Consider the following 16,079-nt stretch of genomic DNA (forward strand, 5'->3'; position numbering starts at 1 on the left):
ACCCTCCTCTAGTATTGTGTGTTGGGTACTCAGGCAATAAAACTAAATCCTTTGCTTTTTTAAAAAAAAAGGTGTTCCAGGAATCCCAGGTGAAAAAGGTGAAAAAGGATTTCCAGGTCTGAGTGGTTTTCCAGGCTTAAAGGGACAAACAGGTAGAGAAACGATTTTTTAAATATCAGAAATGCTCTTTTACTCTTAAAAAAGGAATATAATGGCTCAATATTTTGCACTCGCTAAACTGAACTATATGGGTTTTTAAAATTCAAAAACAAAAACAGTAATTTGACAAGTAAAGGGCAGGTTTTGTAAACCAGCTTGTAGAACTCTTGCTTCTTTGTTTCCCTTGTGCTTTTATATGTTACAAATTTGGACCCATATTAGCCCATACTGGGAGTTGATTTTATCATTTTTAAGTGCTGTAAACACAGGGCAAGATAGCAATCCGATTCTAACTAAGCAGATGATATGCAAGTTTTTATAAGGCCATTGTAGCCTTACTTTTGTGATATGATATAGGATGATGACATAGTATTGTAACAATTACCATTTGGGGCCTCTTTACATATTTGCTTCTTAAAAGTATTCCATGACTACAAAATGTTACATCAGCTTCAGCATACTAGGTCATTTATAAAGTAACTGTCGATTCCTACAGCCAATTCACAACACAAGATGCACAAGAAGACACATACCGAGTTACAGCATGGGTGCAGAACCTCCGGCCTGCAGGTGTAATCTGGCCTGCAGAGGTTTGTACCAATTTCATGGGCCCGGTGCCGTCGGCAGTGCAAGTCCCAGCCCCGCCATAAAGGAAAGGTGGGGAGAGGAATTCCCTTGTACAGCGGGAATTCCCTTGCACTACTGCTTTGCTGCACATAGGCTTTCCTAGTCCAGGAAGTTCTGTGCAAAGCAAGCTGGCCAAGGCCCCTTCACTACTCTGTATAGGAGCAATGGAGACTAAGCTGGCTGGGCTTCACCTGCGCTGCCTCCAGTTGGGGAGTGAATGGGACTCAGCTGACTTGGCTTCACAGCATGCAAGGCTTCCCTAGCTCACGTGCAGCAAAGATCCACTGGCACTTCAGCCAGGGAGCAAATTATGTCATATGTCTTGCAAAGGGCAAGGTGCAGAGGCATCTGTGCATGTTCCACAGGGCTAGGAAAAGGCAAAAAAAAATTATAAAAAAAAGAATTTTAAAAAGGGCTCTGTCCATGATTGGGATCACAATCGGAATGGTGACAAGGGACTTGGTGGTAGACAGGGCAGAATGCTAGTTGGAGCTGGCTGGAGGACCAAGGGGGAAGGAGGGGGGAAACAACCCACGTCAACCCCAATCATTTGTAAGGTACACAAACCACACGCTGTGCAGCTTGTCCCGCACAATGAGTTGGTGTGTCATGCGAACACACCCACTGTGTAAAATCGTTTTTAATTCCATCTGTACCTACCAGCTTTCGAGACCATGTCATGCATTTAACAAAATGAGCTCTGTCCCACAAAAGGGTTTTCTACAGTAAACCTGTTTCTCTAAGGTGCTACAGCATTATTTTTGCTATAGCAGACTAATTTGGTTACTGTTTTTGTAATAATTTTTCAAATGTTTTTATATTATTTTGATGTGTAGTTTTATTTTAACTCTTTAATGTAAACTGCCTTTGGAGGGCATTTGTCCTAAAAGCAGCTAATAAATACTTGGGTGGCACAATGCAACAGGGCAGGGGAGGGAGAATCCATAGCAGGTGAACGGTCGCATCCTATGCCTTGCAAGCAGAAGATGAGAGGGTTGTGTTATTCCTTTGTTTTTAGCCTTTGGGGGCCATTTTAATATTCCTTTTGCCTTTTCCCTCCAATTGCTCCAAATGGGAGGGAAATAAATTATGCCAGCTCTGTTCTGGGAGCATGTTGGAGAACAAGAGGGCTTTGAAGCCTGTGGAACCAAAACTTCCCCATCTTTGCCATCAGAATATTGATTGTGGAGCAACAGTGGTAGACCCATGTCTGCCCATGGAGAAACAGATCCACAAATTCCTATGGCCCCTGAGACATTCTCTAGGGACCATGCAGTTGCACTATAAATAAAGTTCTTCTGTAATTTATATTTTCACTCTTCGTTAAATGCCAAGGTCTAAGCCATTATGTTATAGATTGTGCTAGATGGCTGTTTTTGTGTGTGTTCTTTTTAGTTGTAAGAAATATAAATAAACTTGCTTGGATCCAGAGTTTTCATGAGTGGACCTCTGCTCGTAAGACATTCTCACTGGAGAAGTGGGGAGACAGTTTTTGCCATTTTCCCCTTTCCTCTGTTCCCCCTGAAAAGCTACTCTAAAGGGTTAGGGTACCCTCTGGAACTGTGTGGGAGGTGGGAGGTCACTGGAGGGGCAAGGGGGAACCAGCCATGATTGCTTCCCACTGCTTTCTCCAATGCTAAAGGGCAACTCTGTATCCAACATAACATCACAAGCCTAGATTTGTGCTAGTATCCCATCTAGTGATGGGATACTTATATGACAGGATACAACTAGTTCTTATTAATTAGAAACATTGTGAGTGGAACTCTGGGTTGATTTCCATTATCTGTAAAATCCTGAATTTTTACAGGATTAATACAGAAATTAAAAGAACTTATTTGTTCATTATATACCTGGGGTGTATCTTAGAGGTAGTTGCAAAAGAGTCTATGGATTTCTGCCATTGGAAAGTAATATCAGTGAACACAGAAGTAGACTCCTGAAGCATAAATGCCATTTTATGCATTTCTTAATGTTCTACCAAGAGAAAGAGGGATACAAATGCTGAAACATAAAAGATGTAAATATTCATCATTTGCAGGTGACCCTGGTTCCATGGGTCCACAAGGTGCTCCTGGAGAAAAGGGTGAACCAGGTTATGATGGAATCCCAGGCACACCTGGTACAAAGGGTGACCCAGGTAAGGCCTTTACTTTATTTTTCTTCTGGTGTATAAGTTATTTACTACAATAATTGCCTGATTATATACTTTAATCAGCTGGGGTCACAACAGATTTGTTAAGTTTTAAAAAAATGTTAACATTTTAATATATACATGAAGGTTGGCCCTGTCAATATCATGAGAAGGGGAGGGGATATACAGAAAAATCAATAGGCAGTTCCCTAGATAAGTCAGCACAGGATATTCTGGATGGACTCCAGAGAAATTTAAGCATGCTTAACTTTCCCTGGATTGTGCACATTGCATTTTATGTGAACTGCACATGCAAACTATTAATGGTCAAACCAAATTACCCTATATGCACATGGGGCTCATGCACATGGCTTAAAGTAGCTCTCCTACTTTGGGGGACAGACAGCTGGGGATGGATCATATAGGAATATGACAGATTCCACAGCACTGAATTCTGCAGCAGATTTTGTGGCTGCTATTTTTTAAAATCCAAAATATTCTGACCTTGGCAAAATTTACATTTAGATCATGAAATCTGCAGTTCACAGAACAGCTCAAATTATTGACTATGAATTAACAGATAACCTCATATATACTAATTCTTTTAAAAAGCCAACATTTTGATCATAACAGATCAACTGCCCAATAATTTTTGACCAGACCAATCAAGTGCAGTGATCAGGTAGCAAGTGATGTGGAAAACTTCTGCCTGAGAACCTGGAGAGTTGCTGCCAGTCAGAGTAGACAATACTGAGATAGATGGACAAATAATTTGACTTGCTATGCAGCTGCCTATGTAATATTTTCAAGTTTGCTCTGATATGCTATAATCTTAGTAGCAACGCTGTTTTCTTCACATGTTGCCAATTTAAATTTATGCTGTTGTAGGAAGTTCCCATGGCTTTCTAAATCTGGTAATTGTAATAAGAGGATTACAATGGGACAATGATTTGTGCAGCACTAACCGGACTCAAGCAAGCTTCCGACATGCATGCCTCCTGCACATTTAACCATACCTCGTACCCTTCCTGACTAGACAGAGTTGGACTGCAGGCCTCTTGGCACCCTAGTGCCCACTGCAATGATTTTTAAGTACAACCTAGCCTTCGGACACCCCCTTCCGTCTCTTCCCTTAGCCTAGGCGAAATCCTGGTACAGGCCTATATTAAGAGCCCTGCCAGGTAGCTGTATATAATATACCTGTTATGTTACTAATATCTATGAATCCTGAATCTACATTTAACAGAAGTTTTAAGGAGGGATTTGAAGGAAGAGAGAAGTGAGACTACATAGGAAGAAGGTAGAAAGGTTTATTTCTAATATGTGAAACCATCCTCAGGAGCTTGATAGGGCTTTAATAACCATACAGTTTAACTTACCAAATACATTTAAATATTTCTGCATTTTCTCAGTGTCATTATTTTCATCTTGCAGGTATTCCAGGTAGAGGACTTCCTGGACTTCCAGGTGAAAAGGGAGAAAGAGGTAAAATAAAGAACATTAAATGCAAAGTGAATAATGCTGAATGTAGAACCAATAATGTGAAAAAATGAAATATGGGTATCCCAATTAGGTTGATGTGTCATCTTAAAACTGAGAATAGCTTCATAGAGCAAGCACACTTTGGTAGAATAATTAACATGCTCAAAGTTATTGCTTGACGGTAATTTTAATAAGCAAAACGTTCTCCAGGAAAGCTGGGGCACAAATAGCTTCTGCAAGAACAGGACTGCAAAGCCTTAGCTATTTCAGCTATCCCATGATGCCCAGAAAACTGAGTATTTTGTGGAAGAGGCCAATTCCAGTTGATCACTCTGTAATATTTATACTTGGAAGCACCAGGACTTTGTGTTTATTTCATGATTTTCTTTTTTATACTATATTTTGGCTGTTTCACATGTATAGGCACGTCACTGCCAGTGGGGCAGCTATGGCTGGACCTTGGGGCCACAATCTAGGGCCCCCCAAATGACCACCCAGAGAATGTCAGCACCTGGGCCAGCATGAACATGCCAGGGCTGACCTTGTTCACCACAACATCCTCCTTTCTTCTTTTTAAAATATTTTCTAGTCAGGGACAGCAAGGTGGTTATAGAGGCTCATTTTATTATTTTTACTTTAAAACGTCTAATTTTTTTCTCCAACAAAATGGTGCTTATTCCCAAGTAAATAGGAATCTGTCCTGCTCTAGAGCAAGTCTTGGCTGTTTGCAAGCACATACAGGGAGCAAGGCAATAGAGTAGTCAAGTTGGCAAGCAAATGGTCAGGCACACAGGTTTCAGTCCAAGGAGGCTTAGGCTAAGGCAGGAGTGGTCAGAATCCAGGCAGAGGTCAGAACACCAGCAGTCAGTCAAGCAACAAGGATCAGGCAGCAGCAGGAGTAGTGAAGATCACAAGCAAGAGGTCAAACACAGTAAAACAGTCAGGTATGTTACACGGTCCAGAAGCAGGGTCATTGAGCTGTCCAAGAAGTAAGGAAACAGAGCATCAGGAACAGGGCACAGTTCAGGAGGCAAGGTACACAGCACAGACTAGATGGACCAAGTTGTTCCAATGCTGGCTGGGTTTCCAGTGAAGGCTTTTAAGCCCAAAGCCAGCCAGACCCCACCCAGAGCTCAGCTGTAGCAATCAGAGCTCCCTTTCCAGAGCCTACTCCTGAGGAGTCCCTTTCTCCTGAGGAGACCTCTTCTGGAGGCGAGCACTCCTTTGCACAGGGGCCCTGCTTGCCTGTTGCTTCAGGCGACCACACTCCTGGGGATCAGGGGGTCGCTTTGCCTCAGAGGCAGAGTCCCTCTCTCCTGACAGGGATGGCCCTGCAGCCACTTCCCCTGAGGGTTCAGGCTCCTGTGGGTCTGGTGGCAGTCCCTGGTCTGGAGTACCCTGGGCTTCTGGGGCCTCTAGCTCCTCCTCTGAGGAGGACTTCTCCAGTCAGGGCATGACAAAATCAGGAGCGCAGAAACAAACTCCATTACAAGTCTGTAGTCCTGATGGTGCTATGATGTGAAACTGCAGATGCTCAGAATATTTTTTTTTAATCAGGGTTGGCAAACAGTTGTTTTTGCTTTTTATCTAACGGATCAGGAATGTTGAAGCAATTGTAAAGTATGGAAAGGTGCTGGGCGGTGGGGGGGGGAGAAAAGATAAATTTTAGTTGTGTGCTTCACAACTGAAGTAATACAAATGACCACCTGAACAACACCCCCCCCCCTGCCTAAGACCATTAAGTCCTTTGTCTAAAATTCCCTAGCTGCACCACTTGTTGCTGTGAGCCAATCTAGCTGGAACTAGTGCCTGATTTTTTTTTTTTAATAAACCATTGTAACCCATCTTTCCATAAAATGCCTAACCAATAAAACAATATAACAGTAATAATATCAGAGAAGCAAAGGGCAGATAAAACCCTGAGTGAAACAGCTAGTCACTAAAACATTATTAAAAACGTCAATTAAAACAGAACAGCAGAAATTAAAAAGAAATTTCCCATGGAACATAATTTCCATAGGATTTTGCTATAATTTTATCATTTGATCTGTTTCTTAATAACTCATCTTCCTAAATAGTTAACTGGGTAGATGGATAATTAACCCTGATGCTTCTAGTGACATCCTGCATTCCATAACAAGTTTTCAGCATGTAATTTTCATGTATTAGCCTAAATTTCAACTAATCCTTTTCTTACCTTCTCCTTTTTGCAAACAATGCATATCATTCAAATCTGGCTAAATTTGATACTAGAATTGTAAGATTAAAACGGATTTGAAGGTGTGTACCCCCCCTTTTCATGGCGTATCCCATTTCACCTAGATTATAATGTACCACAAGCAAGTAGCAGGAGAGAGCAAGGTAACCATGCTATGACTAGGGGGGAATCTCCACGGCAATGGGTTTAGTTCGCTCTCCACTTTGTCGTGTTTTTTACTGGAGTCGAATCAGCTCCATCTGGGGACATGGAGGGGTCGAAAATCTGGATTATCCCAAAGCTAGCCTGGGACTCTGCACAGGTCAGATACAGTTCACTGCAAATTGTTGGGGTGGCTACTGGGCGGAGTCTCGTCCCTGACATCATTTAGAGAACCTGTTCCCTCCCACCCACTCTCACCTTGTTACCGCTTCTGCTTTCTCTGGCCAGTGTGTGTGTTAGCACCCCCACCATCTCCAACCTATGTCTGACTGTCCCCCATGCATTTTTTAAAATTTATGTACCCTCCAAAACTGCAATAGTACAGTAGCGACAGGACTAAATGTAACCCCTCACATTACTGCATTAGTGGGGACACTCAATCACTCAAATCACTTTAGGTCGCCTGCTTTCAATCTTTAACATCCCCCCCTTCTATGCATGTTTACTCAGAAGTAAGAAATCTCACTCCCCTGCAGTGAAGGGGCTAAACGCTAACTGCAGTAATTTGCCCTAAAGTGCTCTTTTCCCTCTCCATTGCTCTCTTAAATCACAATTGCGAAGTTGTGCTTCTTTGATGTTCTGGAGTTTCTCTGTTATGTAAAATCACTTCTCTGCTTGACGTGGAAGCAGTAGGCAAAAGTGCACACATGGGGAACATGGGGTGGGGAACAGTAACTCCGCAGCAGATTGCTGGGATGTGGCAAAATTGGGGTGGGGTGGGGTGGGGTGGGGGAGCTAGAAATGGGGAACATTGCAATCCTATGCATCTGTACTCAGAAGTAAACCCCACTGGGTTCAGTGGGGCTTCCTCCCCTGTAAGTGTGTTTAGAATTGCAGCCAACATCTCCCAGAGGAGTTCTGAGGAAAAAAAAGAGGAACTGAGGATGATGATGATGAGAATCTCTCCCAAAATGGGTAAGCTGAAATCTGAATTTGAAGACTGCATTTGAAGCAGATTGCTGGGATGTGGCAAAATTGGGGTGGGGTCAGGGAGCCTTGGAGGGCTGGGTACACAAAGAAGTCTTCAAATTCAGATTTCAGCTTGCCCATTTTGGAAGGGATTCTCCTTATTGTTATTGCTCCCCACCGCATTTTTCCCCATGTGTGCCCTTTTGCCCACTGCTTCCACCCCCTCTCTTTCTCCCTATCTCCTTCCCCCTGCAATGAGAAGGCAAGATAGTTACTGAGATCAAGCAGAGAAGTGATTTTGCATAACAGAGAAACTACAGAACATCAAAGAAGCACAACTTGGAGAACTGAAAGAGCGCTTTAGAGCAAGTTACTACAGTTAGCCTTTAACCCTTTCACTGCAGGGGAGGGAGATTTATTTCTTACTGATGAGTAAACATGCACAGAAGAAGAGGAATGTTAAAGATTGAAACTAGGCTCCACTCCCCACCAGGCAGCTGTGGTTGGTGAAACTGGAGTGCTTACTTCAGGTTCACGATGGAGCAGCAATGCACTATTTCGACATTGTACTTTTAAAGGGATTTTTTTTTAATGGTAGAGGCTGCTGAGCAGAGCACACCTATACTTTTGCAGGAATAGCTGCCAGAGGTTAGCGGTAGGGAAGGCAAAGTAAATACCATGAAGTAGCTCAGAACTCCTGAAGGACCAGCTGCAAAATGGCGGAAACATCAGGGAAACACGGGGGGGTGGGGAGAGAAACATTGAGGAACACCCAGTGAGGTCATGGCCAGGTGAAAGACACCCCCCCCCCCCCAGCAGCGCTATCATGCCAGTGTAAATGCGGAGGGTTGGTACACACCGCAACAGAAGCACAGACAAGCCGAATTAAGGAAAACTATCAGACTAAAAGTAGTCTCAGAAAAAACGTTTTTTCTGCAAAAATCTCCAGGATGGCTGTGGGATGTCCACAACATCATGTACCCCTAACTACCTTCAAATGCAGCCAACTTGCAGTAAATCGCTCGTGGAGACACCCCTAGGTTAAATATTGCAGATCCAAATGGCTAATGGAGCAAACTTAGGGTCCTGCTATGCCAATGGCCAGCTTCCACCAGTGTAGGAATGCTCTGCACTCCCAGTAACAAAGGTGAGAAGAAAACAACAGCAGAACTAAAGCCCGACAAAACACTTTTCCCTCTTCTATTTCCTTACCTTACCTGCAAAGTTATGGGAGCATTAGCAGTTACACATGGGGAGAGGAGAGAAGAGATGTTTGTCCCTTTCCTCCCTCTTCGCCATGCTAGTGCCCTTTCTAAATTAGCTCCTGTAAAACTAAACAACTAGCAAATACCTTTAAATACAGAGTTGCAATGTAAGGTTAGAGAAGGTGCCTAAACGTAAAGATATGCAAACCTTATTTCAGTTGCTAGAAAATGTTCCTGGAACAGTACCTGCGCAGGATAGAATGCACTACTTAGAATGCACCATTCACCCTGAGGGGCAGCCAGGGTGAAAGAGGGCCTCTGCCATTAGTTGAAGACATTACTTGATAGAGGGCTGCATTTGTAGGCAATGTGCCTGGTGAGTAGCACCTAGCACAGGCTGCTGAATTCATCAGCTGCACTCCTGCTGGGGTGCTACTAGCCACTCTTTACTTGTAGTGTCCACATCGTGTAGCCTCAGACTTCCACCTCCTCCCAGTGCCTTTTGGTAATGGCAGAGATACCACCCTTGGTCACTACTCATCAGCTAAGTAGTACATTCTGCTCTGGTACACATACAACCACTGTGACCAAGTCCCAGGAAGAATCTTCTATAACAGTTGATCTTCTTCTGGATCAACATGGCTATCAAATTTTGCTTAACTCAGGTCATATTTTATCTAACCACAAAGTCGGTCATTTTAAATCTTAGGTTCAAAAGGAGATGTGGGCTTCCCAGGGTCCCCAGGAAGTCCAGGGATTCCTGGTGCAAAGGGAGAATCTGGATTTGTTGGTCCACAGGGTCCACCAGGCCAACCAGGCATTCCCGGATTACCAGGCAGACTTGGAGAGGGACCGAAGGGTGATCGGGGACCGCAAGGTCGACCTGGGCTTCAAGGTAAGGGTATTGGTAGATGACTTTAAATGATATTACACAAACTTGCCAAACAGTATAATGACTATCAGTTGTAATACTTATTTTCAAATCAGCCTGACTATATCACCCAGTCTCTTTGTAAGTATTGCATTATATGTATTATGAACCTTATTAAAGCAGGCTGATAATTGTTTATCAGTCATACTAAGCTTAACTTCATTTCTATTATACTAAATAAGAGAAAGCATGTTTTGTTTACTACAGAGAAGAGAGCAATCCTGTGGCCACTAGACAGTGTCTAAAGGGCCAGGGGACTTCTTGGTTCCAAAGAACCGAGCTGCCCTCCCACGCTGCCTTGCAGGCAGCACAGTTCTCACCTGTCTCCACGCTGGGTAACTGAGCACAGAGAGGGCAAAGAGGGGGTGTTCCAGGGGAAGGGGAGACTGTGGAAGCCGCTTGCATGGCTTCCTATGCACCATGCAGCCTCCCCCCCCCCCCCGCTCCATCACGCCTCAGCTAGACAGCCAGAATTGGCCATCTAGCCACAAAAGCAGTGCAGGCAGAGTGCAGATCCCCACCGTGCTCCACCCACCCTGCATAGGATAGTCGGCCACCTCTGACTTCAGAGGCAAACAGCTATCCCAATCGGATTATGCCCTAAATGAGTAACAGAGATTGAGGAAATATTTATATACTATATTTATTAAAATACTTCTGTATTGCTTTTCCAGCAGTTCAAAGCAGTTCATGTTAAATACAGACAAGAACACCATTTTGGAGTGAAATATTTTTCAGGCTTTGATACTGGCCAGCTCCTGAAATGGAAACATTGTTGATATTGGGCATTATGATTGCAAAAACTGAAGTGTCATGGTTTTATTAACTAAAATTTGGTATATTTTGTTTCCCAAATAATGGCAGTTATCATATCTGTTGAAAGGTGGTAGTATATCTCAGTCTGCTGCTTCCAGGTTCCACAAGACCGTTAAAGCCCATATTCGTATTTGAAGCATTATCATTGCTCCTGAGCATTCCTTTAGTTTTGCTGAGGGTGAGAATGAGCCATAGCCAGGCATTCTTTGTCCAGGCACCTCTATTTTCTTCTAAAACAAATATTCCCAATAAACAATTTTTCCATTTCTATTTTAGGACTTCCTGGGCCACAGGGATCTCCAGGTGTACCAGGATTATCAGGAGCAAAAGGAGAAAAAGGAAGCCCAGGTTGGCCAGGACCACCTGGAAGAACTGGACTCAAAGGTGACCAGGGATCTCAAGGAATCCCTGTGAGTTAATTTTAGGAACTACCATATGAGAGTATCATTGCAAAATACATAGTGCTTATTAGTTTATTATTTTCAGTTTAAAGGATTTATTGGTCATAGAGAATAGCCTTTTTCAGGGCAGTGTCTTTAGAGTCATATCGTGACAGTACATATATTTCACAAAAGCATTCACAAAAGACCTGGCACTGTCTAGCATCGGCTGAACAGGATCCATGCTGAGCTATGGAGCCTCAACGAATTAGACTTTTACTTTTTGATTCTTTTGTCCCCTCCTTTGCCTTCTCCCTCATTCCTGGTAGCACTAGAGGGGATGACTTCATGCACTGCAAGGTTTTTTTTCCTGTGAGGGAACCGCCCAGCCCCCGGCTTACCAGCAGATGAGGGAGGCTTGGAGGCAGCCCCATCCTAACCTTACCCTCTGCATGGCAGCACGCCAGCAAAACTCGACCGGGTTCCAAGCTCTCCCTGCGTGGGGGGAAGCTGGGCCATTAGGCCTCTCTCTCTCTCTCTCTCTCTCTCTCTCTCTCTCTCTCTCTGTCTCAGGCACACCAAGTGCCAGTCGATCTCTGCTCCAATCTCTGCTTCTGCTCTGCAAGCACGCCTTCTGGATCAGCACTGCCCAGGCCCTGCTTTCCCTAACCAGGAGGACGTTAAACCAGAAGGATGAAGCCTAACTGTCAGACCTGCTGGCCTCTTCCTTGGTGCAACCAAGCAGCACCCCATGCCTCCTCTCCAAGGACCAGCAATGTAAGGGTCAATCTGCTGCTGCCACTTCCCCTCTTCCAGCTCTAGCCACCACTAAGTTGCCCCTTGGCAATCCCAACCAGCCCCTTCATGGATCACGGCCTTATTGTGGCGAAGGGGCTTGCGTAACTCAGTGAAGCCATGAGCTGTGCCGTGCAGGGCCACCCAAGACGGACAGGTCATGGTGGAGAGTTCTGACAAAATGTGGTCCACTGGGGAAGGAAATGGCAACCCCCTCCAGCATCCTTGCCAAGAAAACCCCATGGAACGTATCACAAGGCCAAAAGAGATGACGCCGGAAGATGAGCCCCTCAGGTCAGAAGGTGTCCATTATACCACTGGGGAAGAGCAGAGGGAACTTCCAAGTAGCGCCAGAAAGAGTGAAGCGGCTGGGCCAAAGCCGAAAGGACACTCAGCTGTGGATGTGTCTGGTGGTGAAAAGAAAGTCCGGTGCTGTAAAGAACAATATTGTTTAGGAACCTGGAATGTAAGGTCAATGAATCAAGGTAAGCTGGAGGTGGTCAAACATGAGATGGCAAGATTGAACATCGACATCTTGGGAATCAGCGAACTAAAATGGACAAGCATGGGCGAATTTAATTCAGGTGGCCATCATATCTACTACTGTAGGCAAGAATCCCTTAGAAGAAATGGAGTAGCACTCATAGTCAACAAAAGGGTGGGAAAAGCAGTACTGGGGTACAATCTCAAAAACGACAGAATGATCTCAGTATGAATCCAAGGCAAACCATTCAACATCACAGTAATTCAAGTCTATGCCCCAACCGCTGATGCCGAAGAAGCTGAGGTTGATCGGTTCTATGAAGACCTACAACACCTTCTAGAACTAACACCCAAAAAAGATGTCCTCTTCATCATAGGGGATTGGAATGCTAAAGTAGGAAGTCAAGAAATCACCGGGATAACAGGCAAGCATGGCCTTGGTGTACAAAATGAAGCAGGACAAAGGCTAATCGAGTTTTGCCAAGAGAACACGCTGATCATAGCAAACACTCTTTTCCAACAGCACAAGGGGCGACTCTACACATGGACGTCACCAGATGGTCAATATCGAAACCAGATTGATTATGTACTTTGCAGCCAAAGATGGAGAAGCTCCATACAGTCAGTAAAAACAAAACCTGGAGCTGACTGTGGCTCAGATCATGAGCTGCTTCTTGCAAAATTCCAGCTTAAATTGAAGTACGTAAGGAAAACCACTAAACCATGCAGGTGTGACCTAAATCATATCCCTTATAAATATACAGTGGAGGTGAGGAATAGATTTCAGGGATTAGACCTGATAGACAGAGTGCCTGAGGAACTACGGATGGAGGTCCGTAACATTGTTCAGGAGGCAGCAACTCAATCCATCCCAAAGAAAAAGAAATGCAAGAAAGCCAAGTGGCTGTCCGATGAGGCTTTACAAATGGCTGAGGAAAGAAGGGAAGCGAAAAGAAAGGGAGAAAGGGGAAGATATATCCAACTGAATGCAGAGTTCCAGAGAATAGCAAGGAGAGACAAGAAGGCCTTCTTAAATGAACAATGCAAAGAAATCGAGGAAAACAACAGAATGGGAAAGACTAGAGATCTCTTCAAGAAAATCGGAGATCTCAAGGGAACATTTTGTGCAAAGACGGGCATGATAAAGGACAAAGAAGGCAGGGACCTAACAGAAGCAGATGAGATTAAGAAGAGGTGGCAAGAAGACACAGAAGAACTATACAGGAAAGATCTGAATGTCCCTGATAGCCATGATAGTGTGGTCACTGAACTTGAGCCGGACATCCTAGAGAGTGAAGTCAAGTGGGCCTTAGGAAGCATTAGTAACAACAAAGCTGACGGAGATGACAGTATTCCAGCTGAGCTATTTAAAATCCTAAAAGATGATGCTGTTAAAGTGCTGCACTCAATATGCCAACAAATTTGGAACACTCAACAGTGGCCACAAGACTGGAAAAGGTCAGTTTACATTCCAATTCCAAAGAAGAGCAATGCCAAAGAGTGTTCAAACTACCGTACAATTGCGCTCATTTCACTTGCCAGCAAGGTGATGCTCAAAATCCTACAAGATAGGCTTCAGCAGTATGCGAACCGAGAACTACTGGAAGTACAAGCTGGGTTTCGAGGAGGCAGGGGAACTAGAGATCAAATCGCCAACTTTCACTGCATCATGGAGAAAACAAGCGAATTCCAGAAAAACGTCTATTTCTGCTTCATTGACTACGCTAAAGCCTTTGATTGTGTGGATCACAACAAACTGGCAAATTCTGAAAGAGATGGGGGTACCAGACCACCTTACCTATCTCCTGAGAAACCTGTACGAGGGTCAAGAAGCAACAGTAAGAACCGGACATGGAACAACCGATTGGTTCAAAATTGGGAAAGGAGTATGACAAGGCTGCATATTGTCGCCCTGCTTATTTAACTTATATGCACAGTACATCATTAGAAACACCGGGTTGGATGAATCACACGTCGGAATTAAGATTGCTGGGAGAATTAGCAACAACCTCAGATACGCAGACGATACCACCCTAATGGCAGAAAGTGAAGAGGATCTAAAGAGCCTCTTGTTGAGCGTGAAAGAGGAGAGTGCAAAAGCTGGTTTGAAACTCAACATTAAAAAAACGAAGATCATGGCATCTGGCCCCATCACTTCCTGGCATATGGAAGGGGAAGAAATGGAAGCGGTGACGATTTTATTTTCTTGGGCTCCAAGATCACCACAGACGGTGACTGTACCCATGAAATTAAAAGACGCTTGCTCCTTGGGAGGAAAGCTATGGCAAACCTAGATAGCATAGTAAGAAGCAGAGACATCTCCTTGCCAACAAAGGTCTGTCTAATCAAAGCTATGGTTTTCCCAGTAGTAATGTATGGCTGTGAGAGCTGGAATATAAGGAAGGCTGAGCGCCGAAGAACTGATGCTTTTGAATTGTGGTGCTGGAGAAGACTCTTACGAGTCCCCTGGACTGCAAGGAGGTCAAATCAGTCAATCCTAAAGGAAATCAACCCTGAGTGCTCATTGGAAGGACAGATTCTGAAGCTGAAGCTCCAATATTTTGGCCACCTAATGCGAAGAGAAAACTCCCTGGAAAAGACCCTGATGCTGGGAAAGACTGAAGGCAAAAGGAGAAGGGGACGGCAGAGGATGAGATGGCTAGATAGCATCACTGATGCAATGAATATGGACTTCAGCACGCTCTGGGAGGGAGCGCAGGACAGGAAGGCCTGGCGTGCTATGGTCCATGGGGTCACGAAGAGTCGGACACGACTGAACAACAACAATCCCAACCAGAACGCATTCCTCACAGAGGGTGTGCATTCACACCAGTCCAGCAATGTGAGTACAGAGCAGAAAACAAACAAACAAACAAAATGGCCCTGTCTTCATGGGTAATTTGCTGCGGATTGGGACCATTTGGAGGTCCTTTGTGGCACACGACATTGTGGCCAGTCTGCAGCTGCCCCGGGGTTTACCTGTGGGGAAGTCGCATTTTTGCAGAGTACTTTTATTCCATTGTTTTGCTTTAGTTCGGCTTTCCTGCAGTTCAGCTCCTGTGTGCCCATCCCTCCACTTTAAATTCAGTATGATCAGACATTCTTAGGAGTGTGTCTTTCACCTGGCCATGCCCTCAGTAACCTAGGTAACTAGAGTAACTAGCCTGCCTTTCCAGTGTGCTAGAGCACTCTTTTGTGCCTTCGGAATCACTCTGTACTTCCTTTTTGCCAGTGGGAGTAACTAGCCTCCATTTCCCAGCCTGTCCCCATTGGGAGTTGTGATTATGCATTTCTCTGAAGCTTGTGTTACTTCACTGCTTCTCTGCACAGAGGAAAAGGGCTGGCGAGCGTTACCTCCCTCTGCTAGCGCTGCTGCTGCAGCAGCTGCTGCCTCCGCTGATGCCTCCTCTCGTCCCCCTCCGGCATTCTTTAGTTTTCACTGTATCGCCGTATCAGTACATTGGGGCTTCAGGCTCCCATTCCTGGCCACCTCCTCTCACTAGATAGCTAGTACTTGAAACAGCATGGCTCCAATTTTCTCACTGGGAAAAAGATGCTGCAGATTCTCAGTGGTGAGAAAGCAGGCAACAGAGGCTGCAGACTGAGAAAGGGTGAAGTAGCTAAATCGCTGTATTTACTCCCTGGAAGTGTGCAACTGGGGTTGTAAGACTGGGCAACACAGGCTGCAGACTATCAAGGGGTGAAGTGGCTAAATCCCTGTATTTACTCCCTGGAAAAG

The 16,079-nt window shown here is 44.5% G+C and overlaps 1 protein-coding gene across 1 annotated transcript in view; it reads left to right on the forward strand.

Moving 5' to 3' along the window:
- Nucleotides 1-16,079, forward strand: part of COL4A1 (collagen type IV alpha 1 chain) — a 326,895-nt gene that overhangs the window by 241,710 nt on the left and 69,106 nt on the right. The window contains exons 40-44 of the mRNA XM_084808054.1: nucleotides 72-152; nucleotides 2,828-2,926; nucleotides 4,355-4,405; nucleotides 9,645-9,830; nucleotides 10,959-11,092. Of these exons, the coding sequence (XP_084664180.1) occupies nucleotides 72-152; nucleotides 2,828-2,926; nucleotides 4,355-4,405; nucleotides 9,645-9,830; nucleotides 10,959-11,092 (551 nt within the window). The remainder of the gene's footprint in view (nucleotides 1-71; nucleotides 153-2,827; nucleotides 2,927-4,354; nucleotides 4,406-9,644; nucleotides 9,831-10,958; nucleotides 11,093-16,079) is intronic.

The sequence above is a fragment of the Heloderma suspectum genome, chromosome 1 (genome assembly GCF_057233095.1).
Source record: "Heloderma suspectum isolate Gila_16-S chromosome 1, 16-S_ref, whole genome shotgun sequence".
In the NCBI taxonomy this organism is placed as follows: Eukaryota; Metazoa; Chordata; class Lepidosauria; order Squamata; family Helodermatidae; genus Heloderma; species Heloderma suspectum.